The sequence below is a fragment of the Protomyctophum parallelum genome (assembly GCF_964188405.1).
Source record: "Protomyctophum parallelum genome assembly, chromosome: 17".
Classification (NCBI taxonomy): Eukaryota; Metazoa; Chordata; class Actinopteri; order Myctophiformes; family Myctophidae; genus Protomyctophum; species Protomyctophum parallelum.
In genome coordinates this window covers 12,175,714-12,191,044 of record NC_139719.1, presented here as the reverse complement: position 1 = coordinate 12,191,044, position 15,331 = coordinate 12,175,714, and the positions used below count along the sequence as shown (strand labels likewise).

The window sequence follows — 15,331 nt, the reverse complement described above, 5'->3', positions numbered from 1 at the left end:
TCCACCTTAAGGCAGAGTGGTAGACAGTATATAGGCGCTTTAAATGACGTTTTAAAGGGATGGAGCAGCAGACCTATACATAATGTCACCATAGTCCAGGACCGAGAGGAAAGTGGGCTCAAATCTCTCCCCCCTTCCCGTACCTCCCTCTTTTCCCAGGCTGGCGTTGTTGGTGGTGTTTGTGGCCGCTGTGCTGGTCCTGTCTCTGGCCACGGGCAACATCCAGATCCACTCCCCGGACAGACAGTTCCTGCCCAATGTCTACCTCCTCAAACGCCACCAGGGGGCGCCCAGGAAGTACTCCACCAGCTTACTGGTTTGCAACTCCTCAGGTTAGGCTAACATTTAGTTTACCCCCCACCCATCCTTTTTTTCTAGAATCATTTGACCGTGCTATGGAGGCAAATGATCAATATGAATCCTTTGCCTTTGTATTGACTAATACCTTGGTAAGGATTCTATACCTTGAATTTTCTGTTGTGGTTCTTCAAATGACGTTCTGTTTATTAGATTTTAAAGATTTTTTTAACAAATGCAGAAACAAACTAGAAAAAGTGCCCTTCCGGGCACAGGTCTCCACCAGGTTATCCACAGATCCGTGCAGTTAGAGGTAAAAACTCTTTTCGGCCAGTTATAGCGCCACCTTGAGGCTGAGTTAAAATTGTTCATGTGGCATTTCGTCCTCGGCCTAGTGGGAATGTGGGTGCACAATTTCACGGAAATCACGCGATGTGTTCATGATTTGCAGCATTTTGTTTGAAACTGAGCACTCCTGTGAACTTTGGAAGCCAATCTTAACCAATCAGGATGGAGTCTGATAAATCTGAAAGACCCGTTTCGTTGAATGGCTCTAGAGAGACTGTGTACCAATTTGCGTGATGTTTGGACAAAATCTGTAGGTGTACTGTGCAAAAACTTGTTTTGCACAAAGCGGCCTCCTGGTGGCGCTATAACAGGCCGTTCTGGAAAGTTTGGGGCAGAGGTTCATGGGTGGCATCCAGGGAGTGTGTGTGCAAAATATGGCATCGACCGGGTTAACGGTGGCCGAGATTAGCTGTTCACGGACACACGGACGGACACACACACGGACGGACGGACGGACACGCGGACGGACGGAGTGCAAAACATACTCTCCCCACATGCCTTCGGCCTGGTGGAGACAACAACAAGAAAGGTAAACAGTGTAACAAAAACAAAAAAATAAAAATAAAAAATACAATATACAAATATACAAATCAGTTCATGGTCACAAACATCATCCAGGCAAGACAGGCAGGCTAGTCAGGTAACTGCTATTCAGGTTCAGTTGGGGGTACGAGTGTAAGGCGGTCAACATGTGATAGAAAAGGCCGCCATACTTTACTGAATTTGGAAATGGAACCATGCAGAGTATATATTTTTTCCACATTTTAAAAAGTATAATATCCAGAGATCCAACGTGAATTTGACGGAGAGTATGTTTTTTTCCCCCAGTGGATCAGAATAAGACGTCTTGCCAGAAGAGTCGAGCGACGAGATCTGATTGATATTTAGGCAGGGGGATGGTTTCAGGAAGTACACCAAATAAGGAAATAATAGGGGATGGATCTATGGGCAACTGTAATACATCTGAAATAGTATCAAATATGGATGACCAATAAGACTGTAAGGCAGGACAGGTCCAAAAGACCAAAACATATGAAGAAGATTAGCTGTAGCCTGGCGGCATCTTGGACTTCATCTATCTGCTTTAAATCCATGTTTGCTGTATTTAATTGAGCCTGGTTTAAAACTTTGCTGATGAATGGATAATCATGACTATTTAGTTTTGTTCCCTTCTCTGACACAGGTCTTTTCTTCTTCTTTTTTCAATCTCCTTAATTCGGTAGCCCATTTTTTTCCTCCCATTGTTTTTTTCTTATGAAGCTAATTTGTTTAAATAGTTCTAGCTACAGTGTACAGATAAGTGTAACTGTCATTTCTCGACGACAGGCTCGGATATCTCTGACCTGGTCCACAACCTGGAGTCTCAGGACATCCTGGTGGAGATGATGAAGCAGGTGGACTACATGGCAGCGGCTCCTCACAGCGCTGCCCTCAACGTGACGGGATCCAGCAAGGTAATATATTCTTTAAATCGTGAAAATGTGGCGTGAATTTGGAATATATATTCTTTCAGAGCGAACATTTTTAACTCAAATCTTTGCTTCTGGGGGGGTCCCTGGAACAACATAATTACATATAATTCTGGGGGTCCTTGACATGAAATAGTTTGAGAACCACTGACATAGAAACATAATTTTGCATAATCGTTTTCATGTTGAAAACCTTTCATACATTTTCCAAAAACATTGCAGAAATAGCAGATCAACAAGCTCACAACAGAAGTGAGGTTTTGTCGAAGCTTGTCTGCCAAAGCTTGTAAGATCGGCTATTTGTACTTTTGTAGTATAAAATTAGAAATGATGGGTTAGGGTCATTTCTTTGTATATTTAGGTTATTTGCAGTGAACATTTTTAATAGAAAATAAGCCTAACAGGCAAACATAAATTAGGTTTGTATTCATAACGTTCCAATGTTGAATGCCAAAAAGCACAATTAAATCGTTAATTGCCATCATTTCGTAAAATGTCATAATCGTGACAGCCCTAGATTGATACACACAGTTTATTTGATGCTATAAGAATGTAAACGCCATGCGATCCCCTGGCTGTTATCAGGGATAACCCTGAAGAAGGCAGTTGTCTGCCGAAGCGTTGGTTCGTTTATTCTCTCTGTGTCCTAAAATAAATAAACTTTGGCTGTATCAGTGTGTGTGTGTGTGTGTGTGTGTGTGTGTGTGTGTGTGTGTGTGTGTGTGTGGCCACTTTCTTGTCTCTTGAAGACGAGACTTTTTATGTTATCAGAGATCTAACCTTAGTCATGGACTGACATCTTTCCTCGTTGCATTTCCATTTATGTAATCATAGAGTGCACTCCCTCTGAGGGCTACTAAGAGGTCTATTGAAAGCCAGACGTTAAATTCTTTAAAAGGACACTTGTGATCATTGTCCTGGCATGCAGAATGGGCACTGGTGGTGCCCTTTTTTCGTTGCCGTCGGGTCGAAAACGTGTATGTCCAAAACCGTTCCTTTTTCAAATGTAAACGCATTTAGGACTGAGGCCGATTCTAAAAACGCATTCTAAATACTGACCTACGTTTTCGGAAAAATTATTCAAAAAAGTTTTGTTGCTATATACTGCAACAAGAACACCAAAAGGGGTTCCCGTTCTGAAGGGTAAAAACACCAAAAGGGGTTCCCGTTCTGAAGGGTAAAAACACCAAAAGGGGTTTCCGATCTGAAGGGTAAAAACACCAAAAGGGGTTCCCGTTCTGAAGGGTAAAAACACCAAAAGGGGTTCCCGTTTTGAAGGGTAAAAACACCAAAAGGGGTTTCCGATCTGAAGGGTAAAAACACCAAAAGGGGTTCCTGTTTTGAAGGGTAAAAACACCAAAAGGGGTTCCCGTTCTGAAGGGTAAAAAACCCCAAAAGGGGTTCCCGTTCTGAAGGGTAAAAACACCAAAAGGGGTTCCCGTTCTGAAGGGTAAAAACACCAAAAGGGGTTCCTGTTCTGAAGGGTAAAAACACCAAAAGGGGTTCCCGTCCTGAATGGGTTAGTGAGAATAGCCAATCTACATGCTCACAACACGTCGCAATGCACTGTACTGTAGATCGGCTATCTTCAATACTTTTGTGTGACACTGTATGATGATGCATACATTTATATAAAACAGAAAAAAACCTAAAACCTTTTTACTACATTTCAACAGGGTTTCCGGTACAGTGTGGCGTTCAACAGCACCACGGTACACTCACTGCCGATGGCGGTCAATGTCCTCAGCAACGCTCTCCTGCGAGGCCTCAACGGCACCGGGAAGATCCGAACCTGGACCAAGCCTTTTGACTATGTGAGCATTCCCACACACAGTTTTAACTAAGACACATCATGATCTATCAAATGTCAGTTTTACTTGTGTTACTTATGCAGACCTTGGTTCAACGCGTGATGTGTTATGGAAATGATTAATTCTCCAGCAAATCCCAGAAGCCACGTCCTACGCCCTGGTGTACATCGAGGCCATCATACTTGGCATGCTGGCGGCTGGAATGCCAGCTTACTTTGCCATGGAGCACACCCGGGACAGAGAGGTACGTTCATGATCAAGTTAAACACTTTGTTCCTTTCATTGGGGTGGTTTTCAACCAGTGGTCCTTGAGGGGGTTCCAGGTGGTCCCCAGCTAAATGATGGAGAGTTGTTAACCAAATGGACCCTTATGGATCTTTAAAGGGACATTTCACCGCTGGAAGAAACTGCAGTCACTCAATGTTAATAGTATTTGTACTAGTAGATAACAGTAGCATAATTTGAAATTTGTACCCAAAAACAATGGAAGTCTGTGACTGGATTGCTGAATTCCTACAATGCCCATAATGCTTTAGTGCACTTCCCCTCCTTGTGGAGAGGGGGGAGGCTGTATGGGGGTGTGACTGTAGTCCAGGAAGGAAGTGAGACCAAATTTTCATGACAGGTGTTTGGTCATGAACATGGCGTCATGACTAAAATATAAAAAAATAATAAATATTACACACATAAAAATCCCAGGAAAGTTTTTCTTGTGTCCTAAACATCATTAAAATTGCAAAAGGAGTGAAGTGGCCCTTAACTCTTGAGAGCGTAAAATGAATCCAGGTGGACCCTTAACGCGTCCACGGTGCCCTCAGCCTTCCGGCGTGGTCAGATTGAGTGACCTTAACCTTGTTGTGTTTGTAGATCAAGTGTCGCTCCACGCTGCGCATCTCTGGCATGGTGCCGTCAGCCTACTGGTGTGGCCAGGCAGCGGTGGACATCCCCTTCTATTACCTCATCCTGTCCGCCATGACCGTCATCCTCTTCTGCTTCCATACGGGCAGCCTGCTCACCTCCAGCAACCTCACCGCTGTGGTGAGTAGCAGCACCTAGTGGCGGGGGTAAAGCACTGACCAAACAATACTGCAATGTAGAAGGAACTCTGTTAATTTAACAAGATAAAGTCCGGAATGAGTAAAAGTGCCAAACCTATTGGTATAATAAAGAAGCTACACATGCAGAAATGTGTGCATTGTTTAGACATCAAGGGAGAATATAAACAATGGATTGAGCAGCCTCAATTTTGACCTGAGATCAGATTCTAAAAATGTGTTCTACATCCTGACAGTTTTCTGAAAAAGCTATGTTTCTATGTCAGTCGTTCGATTTTTCAAAAATAGCAGACCTACAAGCTCTATGAGCTTGTAGATCTGCTATTTTTCAATAGCTAAAGCATAACATGATGCTAACACCAAAACGGGCTCCCGCGCAAAATGGGTTAACAAGATAAAGTCCGGAATTCAAATTTCACATGAGTAAAAGTGCCAAACCTATTGGTATAAGAAAGAAGCTACAGATGCAGAAATGTGTGCATTGTTTAGACATCAAGGGAGAATATAAACGATGGATTGAGCAGCCCCACAGGTTATTATTAGACATCTTGACTGTGATGAATTACGTGTGTTAACAAAAAAAGTGAGGCTCATGCTCATGCCTGGTAGCTTGCAGCCGCCAGTTAGGCAATGAGTAACTAAACTCGCCGAGCGAGACGCCAAGACTGACGTGAGACACTCATTGATGGGTGCATTGCCATGATATTGCCTCCTCCTCCTCCCCCAGGTGTTGTGCACGGTGGGCTTCGGCCCGGCTATGATCCTCTTCACCTACGTGGTCTCGTTTGGCTTCGCCCGCGTCCAGAGCAACAGGGACTTCTTCTCCGTGGTCTCCATGATGGTGAGACTGCAATTTATGACACGTTCAGAAATGCCTACAGAATATTGTTAAAGAAAACATACACTGGGGTGACAATCCACTGAATACTTTCCGATGTTTTAGGTGTGCGTAGTGTAGTGTCTGCTTCCCTGGTCCAGCTGTCATTAATGAATGTGTTGTCCGTCATGTTCTTTTAACCCATTTTGACCTGAGATCAGATTCTAAAAAATGTCTGTTTGAAAATGACAGTTTTTAAAAAAAGCTATGTTTCTATGTCAGTCGTTCTTCGATTTTTTTTAAAATAGCAGACCTACAAGCTCTTAGCGCGCCATGAGCTTGTAGATCTGCTATTTTTCAATAGCTAAAGCATAACATAATGCTAACACCAAAAGGGGTTCCTGCCCCAAAATGGGTTAAAGGTGTGTGTATTGTCTGCTTCCCTGGTCCAGCTGTCACTAATGAATGTCCTGTTCTTTTAAAGGTGTGTGTAGTGTCTGCTTCCCTGGTCCAGCTGTCATTAATGAATGTGTTGTCCGTCCTGTTCTTTTAAAGGTGTGTGTAGTGTCTGCTTCCCTGGTCCAGCTGTCGTTTGTCAACGACAACCCGAGCCTGACGCGGAACCTGCACAACGCGCTGTGTTTCTTCAACCCTCTGTATCCTCTCATGGGCTGCCTCAACTGCATCACCAAGGTAGGCCCGTTTCTCCGTTCCTCCTGCACCGTTCTACAGTGTATTCATCACAATCGACACACTACACCTTATAGTCAGTACTTTGTTATACAAGGAGTATTGAAAATAGCTAGGGATGCACCGATTCTTGACCGATACCGATGTTTAAAATAACTATTTATCCGATAGCCGATACTGATATATTCAAATACATATTCAATACAAGAAACGAATGTTCAGCTTGGTAGGCTGGGATAAACAGCACTCCAACATAGCCAACGCAAAATGCATGCTTATCAACAACAGATGAATATCAGCTACTGCCATCGGTTAATGTCAGTTCCGATAACGGCAGATATCGGCAGATATGTGGCCGATACATCGGTGCATCCCTGGCACCAGCACATACGCCTAATTTATGCCTCGTCGTATAGAGAGGAAAAAAATATCGGCCAGTATTGTTGTTTTTTTGGCCAGATTTCCAATATCGGTGATATCGCCGCCGTTGAACGGCTGTTGCCGATAATCGGCCGATCCCTAGCATAATGTGTTCAAAGCAAAGATACATCATTTATTTATAAGTATTTTCATACAACTGTTTTTCTTCATAGTAGAGTATTTGTTAACTAAAGCAAAATCAGTGTGGCCAAGTGCAAATCTGCCAAACGCATAATGTAGCGCTTAGAAATAAAGGACAGAGTCGATTTCCGGTGGTCCCCCAAACTGTTATTTGACACGTGTGTGTGTGTGTGTGTGTGTGTGTGTGTGTGTGTGTGTGGGAGTTAGAGAGATACATTCCCAGACTGTACTACAGACCCTCTGTGACGTCTGTCTTTCTCCTCCAGGCTACCTTCCTGCCGTCACTCTACGAAGAGAACTTCCTGTGGAAGAACCTGCTCATCGCTGTCGTGGCCGTATGTACAGTACTAGTACACTACATCAAAACATAGACAACACGTGCTGTAGACGGACACTGTGTGTGACTGTGTGTGTGTGTGTGTGTGTGTGTGTGTGTGTGTGTGTGTGTGTGACTGTGACTGTGTGTGTGTGTGTGTGTGTGTGTGTGTGTGTGTGTGTGTGTGTGTGTGTGTGTGTGTGTGTGTGTGTGTGCGCGTGTGCGTGTGCGTGTGCGTGTGCAGCCCTATCTTCAGTGCATCCTGCTGCTGTTCCTGCTTCGCTGGCTGGAGATCCGCTATGGAGGAAGGACCATGAAGAACGACCAGTTCTGCAGGTGATTCTGTACATGTCGTTTAGACAAATCTTAACACATTTATGAATGTACTTTTAAATGGCTGTTTATTTACCAATGATTATCACTTCACAGCCGACAAAAGCAATTTATTAAGAATAAAATAACTCTAAACCAAATTAGAGTGCTTATTTCCCTTTTTGAGGGGTGCTAACCCCCCAGATGCTTTGTCTGTATGTGTGAACACAAACATTGGCTGATGATTGGCTGATCACCCCATAGCATGCCATTTGATTGGCTGAGAAAAGTACATAATGAGGATAAAGGTGAGGGCAGAAAAGAGAAGACGCCAAAAAGTGATGGGCCGAATGACATTTGGGATGATTTGATTGGTTTAGCACGGAATGTGATGTATGATGATGTATGACAAGAGCGCCCACTCTCACTCACTCACTTCACACATGTGTGATTGTTTTTGTAAGGATCTCATCGAAGGGGAAGACCAAAGTGGAGAGGAACCCAGAGGAGGGGCTTAAGGAGGATGAGGACGTACAGATGGAGAAGGCCAGGGTCAGGGAGGCCATCTCCTGTCAGTGCTGTGAGGAGGTAAGGCGTGCTTGGCAAATGACAGTTTTCTGAAAGTCCTATGTTTCTACATCAGTGGTTCCCAAATAATATCTGTGTTTGGCCACCGACCCCCATCTCAACATATGTTGTTCCAGGGACCTCCCAGAATACATTTTAGAGTTAAACACGTTCGCTGTGGAAGAATATACATTCGAAGATTTGCACCACATTTTCACGATAAAATAACAAAAAGCAGATCTACAAGCTCATAGTGCGGCACTCGATGCAGCGCCATGAGCTTGTAGATCTGCTATTTTTCAATAGCTAAAGTATAAAATAATGGTTAATGTGGTTAAAGGAGCATTCAGTGATTTGGGTGATTTGGAAAACCACCCAGTCCGCCCCGGTAACAAAATGTGCACATGCACACACTCTACAGTAGGGGGAAGTGCAACAGGCCAACAGCATGAGCACCAAGTCCCGCCCCCACTCGATCGTTATTGGAGGAAGGCCCCTCTCATCCTGATTGGATGAAGGCTTTGCCACCCGCCACCAAAACTGAAACTAGGGCTTTTGACCCCAGGGGCTCACTGGGGACAGGTATGAACTCCTTTATATGGTCAGCACACTCTATAGTAGGGAGGATTATCAAAAAAAAAGTGAAATCACTGAATATACCTTTAAACGCTAAAGTGACACAGCTGCGTTCCAGTGAGTTTCTCAATTTCATACGGCTTGTGCACTCAAGACAAGCAGTCAGTTACTGTGAGAAAGTGTACCGATCTTAATGTTTCTCAATACATGCCCATGCACTCGATTGATCCGACCACTTCTGACACTAGACTTTTTCACCTCTAAAGCGGCATTACAGTGTGTGCAGGCTGTGCTTTATCCTACAATCTAATCTAATTCATGTAATCTAATATATCTCCTTTTCTCAGAAACCCGTGGTGGTTGTGAGCAACTTGAGGAAGCAGTACAAGGGCAGGAGGGAAGGATTTTCTTTGACCAAGAGGAGGAAAGTGGCCACGAAAAATATCTCTTTCTGTGTTCGCAAAGGTACGTTCAGAGGACCACACTGTCGTTAGCTGCCTGATAGACAGACATGTTGCGCACATTTCACAATTCCTGATTCACCAATGTTGTCCCTGATGTTCCTTCAGGTGAAGTTCTTGGTTTGCTGGGGCCAAACGGAGCGGGGAAGAGCACTGTTATGCACATGTTGGCTGGTGACACAGACCCTACGGCTGGTCAGGTATTGTCTTTTCAAAGATTTGCGCTCCATTTTCACGATTTTTCAAACAATAGCAGATCTACAAGCTCGATGAACCTCCCTCCCTCCCTCCCCACTAGGTGCAGATGGGTGACTAGTACAGTACAGAGTTGAAATGATGAACCCTCCCTCCCTCCCCACTAGGTGCAGATGGGTGACTAGTACAGTACAGAGTTGAAATGATGAACCCTCCCTCCCTCCCCACTAGGTGCTGATGGGTGACTAGTACAGTAGAGTTGAAATGATGAACCCTCCCTCCCTCCCCACTAGGTGCAGATGGGTGACTAGTAGTACAGTAGAGTTGAAATGATGAACCCTCCCTCCCTCCCCACTAGGTGCTGATGGGGGACTACAGCACAGAGTTCCGTCCCGTGGACAATCCCCTGGAGCACGTGGGCTACTGCCCACAGGTCAACCCTCTGTGGCCCAGGATCACCTTACAGGAGCACCTTGAGATCTACGCTGCCATCAAGGGCATCCGGGCACAGGAGGTGCCAGGTATCATTGAGCGGTATGTTGTTAATGCCCCGCTCACTCACTGGCACTAATGGAACTATCCATTTTCCTCTGCAAAACTGTCTTCATCACAGGTCTGTCTGTGTCAGTGGTTCTTAACCAGTGGTCCAGGGACCACCGTTGGTCCTTGAGGGGGTTCCAGGTGGTCTCCAGTTAAACTTAAATGATGGAGAGTTGGTAACAAAATGTAACAAACCCTTATAGATCTTTAACTCTTGAGAGTGTAAAATGAAACCATTTCATGCTCTCAAGAGTCAAATGATTGTCAAACATCTGCATTACTTCATTTAAGTAATTAGAGAACGTAGAAGAATTGTTATTTTGATCAACATTTGCCTGTTGTCTCTCCTATGGCAGCGACATCAATACAGCTTGGAAATGTGTACAAGATCTTATCCAACGACAACAAAATATTTTGTGTGTAAGAGGCTAAATCTCATCAAATGGTGGTCTGTGACATCTAATGTTGAATAAATAATGGTCCTTGATGTGAAAAGGGTTGAAATCCACTGGTCCATGTGGTTTGCACTTAGTGACAGGTGTTCTTTTCTCTCCAGTGTTGTCAATGCTCTAGAGCTGAAGGACCACCTGAACAAGCAAGCCAAGACACTGTCTGCAGGGATCAAGAGGAAGGTGAGAAGAGCTTCTTCCCGCTAGCTCTTCTGCATAGATTGTCACTTCTTTTTTTGCTCATCAAGGTCCTTTTTTTAAGGTTTTTGCATTATACACAAAAAACGACAAAATGCCCTCAGACCTGTAAAACAAAACCCATCAAAAACAAGACGAGAACAAAACATGCGTGGTATAAATAAAATGTCCAAGTTGTGCGACATCTGTGGACATCTAATAAAACATTATTTTACTCCCACGGCCATCCAGACACCTTTCAGCTTTTGACCTCTAGAGAAGACAAAATAATTTATTTTATTTGTTCATTGTGTACAATTCATTGAGTTCTTTTGAAATTGTTTTTATTTCAGCTCATTTCCCATGTGCAAATTCACACATTCACAGATTAATCATTGCTGTATTTCTGTGGCTGACCCGCCTGTTGTCTTGTTTCCAGCTGTGCTTTGCTCTGAGCATGCTGGGTAACCCTCAGATTGTGTTACTGGACGAGCCCTCGACGGGCATGGATCCCAAGTCTAAACAGCGCATGTGGTGAGACCATAGAAGTTCTTTAAGGAAGGTGTCCAGATGTTGACCTCTGTTGTTACCAACTCTAAAAACGGCTGTATTATCTCTCCCTCTTGTGTGCAGGAGGGCAATTCGTGCTGCTTTCAAGAACAAACAGCGGGGAGCCATCCTGACCACCCACTACATGGAGGAGGCCGAGGCCGTGTGTGACCGTGTAGCCATTATGGTGTCTGGTCAGCTGAGGTTAGAGCATCATTGCATGTGTAACAGAGTGGCTCACAGGTCTAATATCTCCCCTACGGTGTCTGGTCAGCTGAGGTTAGTGCATGATGTGTAACAGAGTGGCACATAGCCTCAGCCTGATGTCTAATAATAACAAGTCTAATATCTCCCCTGAGCCATAATATGCAGGTAATTGCTTTTGGCTTAGTGGTTAAGACGTTGGCTTTCCGACGCAGGAGACCCGGGCACGATTCCCGGGTGTTACAGACGCACACAAGCGTGCCGAACACAGCCGATCGAGTATAGGTTAAAGTATCTGAATCGGGCTTAACAGTTGCAGGCATGCTTTTGTAAGATGGAATGAACTCCCCATTGCAATCAGAACTGCAGACATAGCGCTCTATAGTGTATACTCACTGTACAGATATTCTACTGTTAGACAGATGTTAGGTTCTTAGCTTGTTTATGATTCTTGATGACTATGTATTTGATGTAATTACCATGTGTTGTTCTTGCTTACTGTAAATCGCTCTGGATTAAGAGCGTCTGCTAAATGCTTAAATTGTAACATACATGCTGTAGCTCTCGGTTGGTACGTAGTTAATTTGGCAGCATGTTAAACTTGTCGTGGTTTTAACAGAGATAACAACATGAGCATTTCTCTCTGTCAGGTGTATTGGCTCCATCCAACACCTGAAAGGGAAGTATGGCCGAGGCTACAGCCTGGAAGTGAAGCTCAGAGAGGAGCTGACAGGTCTGCAACAAGTGGCACTGCTGCACAAGGAGATCCTCCGAATCTTCCCTCATGCTGCCCGACAGGAGAGGTGAGACCAAGTCCTAATTTATGTCATTATATACTGTATATAAATTAGATATAACTTTGTATGTGTGTGTCTGTTTTCTAACCAAAATTGTCTTCACTTTTATTCGGCACCGTGTTGCAGCTTTGCCACGCTGATGGTTTACAAGATCCCCATGGAAGACGTTAAATCACTGTCCACGGCATTCTCTCAGCTCGAGAGTGGTAAGTGCTCTCTCTCTCTCACGCACACACACACACGCGCACGCACACGCACACAAACACGCACGCTTGCTCGCACTCACACAAATGTACACACATACGCAAACACATTCATTCACTAGTCATCTGGCTTATGCGTACCGACTCAATTTAATGGATATTTTGATAGCTAAATCATGTGTGTCTTTTCTTTTCACCTCCAGCAAAGCAAAGCTTCAACTTTGAAGGGTACAACTTTTCACAGTCTACGTTAGAGCAGGTACGTTCCAGTTGTTCGGAGACGTCCGATGTGGCGTTGGTTGCGTTGTCCGACTATTACTAACCCTAAATCTAACCATAACTGTAACCCTAATCTCATTCTTAACCGGCCACGTAAGTCCCCTAACCTCACATCAGTCTTAACCGGCCACGCAAGTCAGTTTCACAATGTTTCCTAATCGCAGCTAGTATACATGCAGTAGCCTGCTGGCTCCATTGCATTCGAGTGATAATAACCTACTGGTGATTATCAGTTGTTAACAATAAAAGCGGGTGTTTCAATTAGGTCAACATCACCTGCTGCAACGCTCGCTAAACCTCCTCTCCCCCTTCCTTCCGCTCCTCCCTCCCTCCGTCCGTCCGTCCGTCCTCCAGGTGTTCATGGAGTTTGCCAAGGAGCAGGACAACGAGGAGGAGGAGGTGGGCTCTCAGAGCACCACCTTCCAGTGGCAGAGGCTGCGTCAGGACGGCCCCGCGCCCACCAACCACACGGACAGCATCGTACACCAGCTGTGATCCCCGTCCACCCACCAGGGGGATGGCGGCGGCCATCAACTAATACTGACCAGCCGGGTGCAGCTGCCTGCCAGCGGGGCACGACCACATGCTAGCACTACTCGCCCCGCTCCACACGCGCCTAGCACCCACCACCCCCTCCGTGTGGACGAGACACACCTCTTCTTCTACGGGGCTGGACCCTGGCTGGAGGGGATGGTGACGGTATCACTACATGGGGCCGATCTGTGTGTGTGTGTGTGTGTGTGTGTGTGCGTGCGTGTTGGGGTGGTATTAAGGCTCCCTGTCTGCGGGGCTGAGGTGCTTGCGTCGTCTATAACCCGTGTATTTGTGTGTTTTCTGACTTGCACTGACCGTGGAGCCTACAGACGATTCACTAACTAACGCGATACCTACTTTTTTTATTATCTACACGCGGAGTTGGGTAAAATATATCTTTGCTGTCGTGCGTGCAGAAACCTCATATCTACATATTTTAGGTTTTTGAGAGTTTTTCTTCCGTAAATTAATGCCCTACTACTTGATCATCCTAAGCATCACACAAAAGCTGCAAAAAACTGTTTTCCACCCGATCGAGAAAATAAATATATATATAAAGTGTACAGTACATGTGTGTATGTATATAAATACACACGCGATAATTTATAATTTGTAAACCTTTCCATCCATTCTCCACATTACAGTAAGCGTGTCAGCCATTGTTTTTGTGAAACTCTATAGTGGTTTATTCGTAGGTGTTTATTAAAAAACTACCAGTAGTGGGAACCGTTCACTATGGAACCAAAGCAGCACATTTCTAAACTACACACTACACACTCATACACTACACACTCATACTCTACACACTCATACACTCCTGTGCACACTAGTGTGAGAGGCACTTTTCTTTGTCGTGTCGGTAGCATGTGGATAAAACTGCGTAATATCTCTAATGCGTTCGCACGGGCAGATGCAAAGATACAGTCTACCATTCATTGTCAATGGAAGCCAGCGACGTGAAGCTACCAAGCAAATCTGACGTTTGTAGTTGCTGCAAAAGATACAAAGCTAAGCTGAGCTGGGGTCAACTTCCAGATGCAAAGCTACAACTGTAGCTGCAATTTCATTTTTATAACCCCTCCCGCATTTTTTCACCCTGTTCCGGCTGACAAAAAACTTGACTTCTAGTCCGTTTCCATTGTTTCCAGTGCATATTAATAATGCCTAGGTCCAAAAGGGCTCGCAGTTGAGACTCCATGCTAGATTGTTGTCGCTGATTTTCAATCATTACGGACGCACGCTTGATGACCTCAAAGACCATCTGAGCAACAGATGTACAAAGCAACAAATATGCTGTGATATTTGCATCTTTGCATATGCCTCGTGTGAACGCCCCGCCAATGGGAGGAGGCAGAGTGCATATGCCCCTTTGCTGCACAGATGCATGAAGCATACTGTTGTGGAGGAGAGATGCCATTTTATGTTGTACAGGAATAAGAGTACCCCTTCTCACAGTACCCCCCCCCCCCCCCCACCCCCTAGAGTGTCCCCCAAATGAAGTACTGGTGAACGCCTCACGGCTCAGCAAAGATGTCGCTACTTCTTGTTTTTCTCTGAGCTTGGACATAATTTCCTCTCCTCTTTCATTACTCCCAGCATGCATGCTGAAGAAGGAAGTCTTTTAGAATGTGACAGCTGGACATTCATTGGGTGATGTTTTATTTTGGACATGTGCCCACTGCCCCGTGGCCTTTCTCTCTGTAGGTTTAAGCTTCAGAATTTAAATTGCCTGATAATGTACTAGTCTAGATAGAATAATGCACTCCAGTAGTACATGTAGCACGCCATTCTCATCAAACACTCGGCACGGGCACTGACCTCAGACGTGGCAGGCAGCTGTGTCACATTTGAATCAATATATGTATGTATGTATGTACATATGGTAATTGTATGTATGTATGTATATACATACGGTAATTTTCTCAAGACAATATTTTAAAAGTTTTTTTTTTTCTCAATCAAGTTTTATGGGGCTGTGGATATTTCTGACCTTAGATTGTGAATGTATATGTTGGGCCTCCAAAGAGAAGGGCGGGAGTGGAGTTGTTGTGGCTATAACTGCATAATAATACTGGTATGGAAAGAAATCTATGGAGCTCCAATGTCACTTAAACCTGATTTGTG

General features: G+C 44.6%; 1 protein-coding gene across 2 annotated transcripts in view; it reads left to right on the top strand.

Annotated features, from left to right (window-relative positions):
- Nucleotides 1–15,331, top strand: part of abca5 (ATP-binding cassette, sub-family A (ABC1), member 5) — a 39,811-nt gene extending 24,480 nt beyond the window's left edge. For both annotated transcript variants that reach the window (XM_083787148.1, XM_083787149.1), the window contains 20 exons: nucleotides 160–332; nucleotides 1,972–2,099; nucleotides 3,791–3,928; nucleotides 4,056–4,169; nucleotides 4,793–4,963; nucleotides 5,708–5,821; nucleotides 6,353–6,490; nucleotides 7,315–7,383; nucleotides 7,609–7,700; nucleotides 8,141–8,264; nucleotides 9,167–9,284; nucleotides 9,389–9,480; nucleotides 9,834–10,009; nucleotides 10,572–10,647; nucleotides 11,081–11,175; nucleotides 11,275–11,394; nucleotides 12,045–12,197; nucleotides 12,318–12,397; nucleotides 12,598–12,653; nucleotides 13,028–15,331. In XM_083787148.1, the coding sequence (XP_083643274.1) occupies nucleotides 160–332; nucleotides 1,972–2,099; nucleotides 3,791–3,928; nucleotides 4,056–4,169; nucleotides 4,793–4,963; nucleotides 5,708–5,821; nucleotides 6,353–6,490; nucleotides 7,315–7,383; nucleotides 7,609–7,700; nucleotides 8,141–8,264; nucleotides 9,167–9,284; nucleotides 9,389–9,480; nucleotides 9,834–10,009; nucleotides 10,572–10,647; nucleotides 11,081–11,175; nucleotides 11,275–11,394; nucleotides 12,045–12,197; nucleotides 12,318–12,397; nucleotides 12,598–12,653; nucleotides 13,028–13,168 (2,368 nt within the window). In that variant the 3' untranslated portion in view covers nucleotides 13,169–15,331. The remainder of the gene's footprint in view (nucleotides 1–159; nucleotides 333–1,971; nucleotides 2,100–3,790; nucleotides 3,929–4,055; nucleotides 4,170–4,792; nucleotides 4,964–5,707; nucleotides 5,822–6,352; nucleotides 6,491–7,314; nucleotides 7,384–7,608; nucleotides 7,701–8,140; nucleotides 8,265–9,166; nucleotides 9,285–9,388; nucleotides 9,481–9,833; nucleotides 10,010–10,571; nucleotides 10,648–11,080; nucleotides 11,176–11,274; nucleotides 11,395–12,044; nucleotides 12,198–12,317; nucleotides 12,398–12,597; nucleotides 12,654–13,027) is intronic.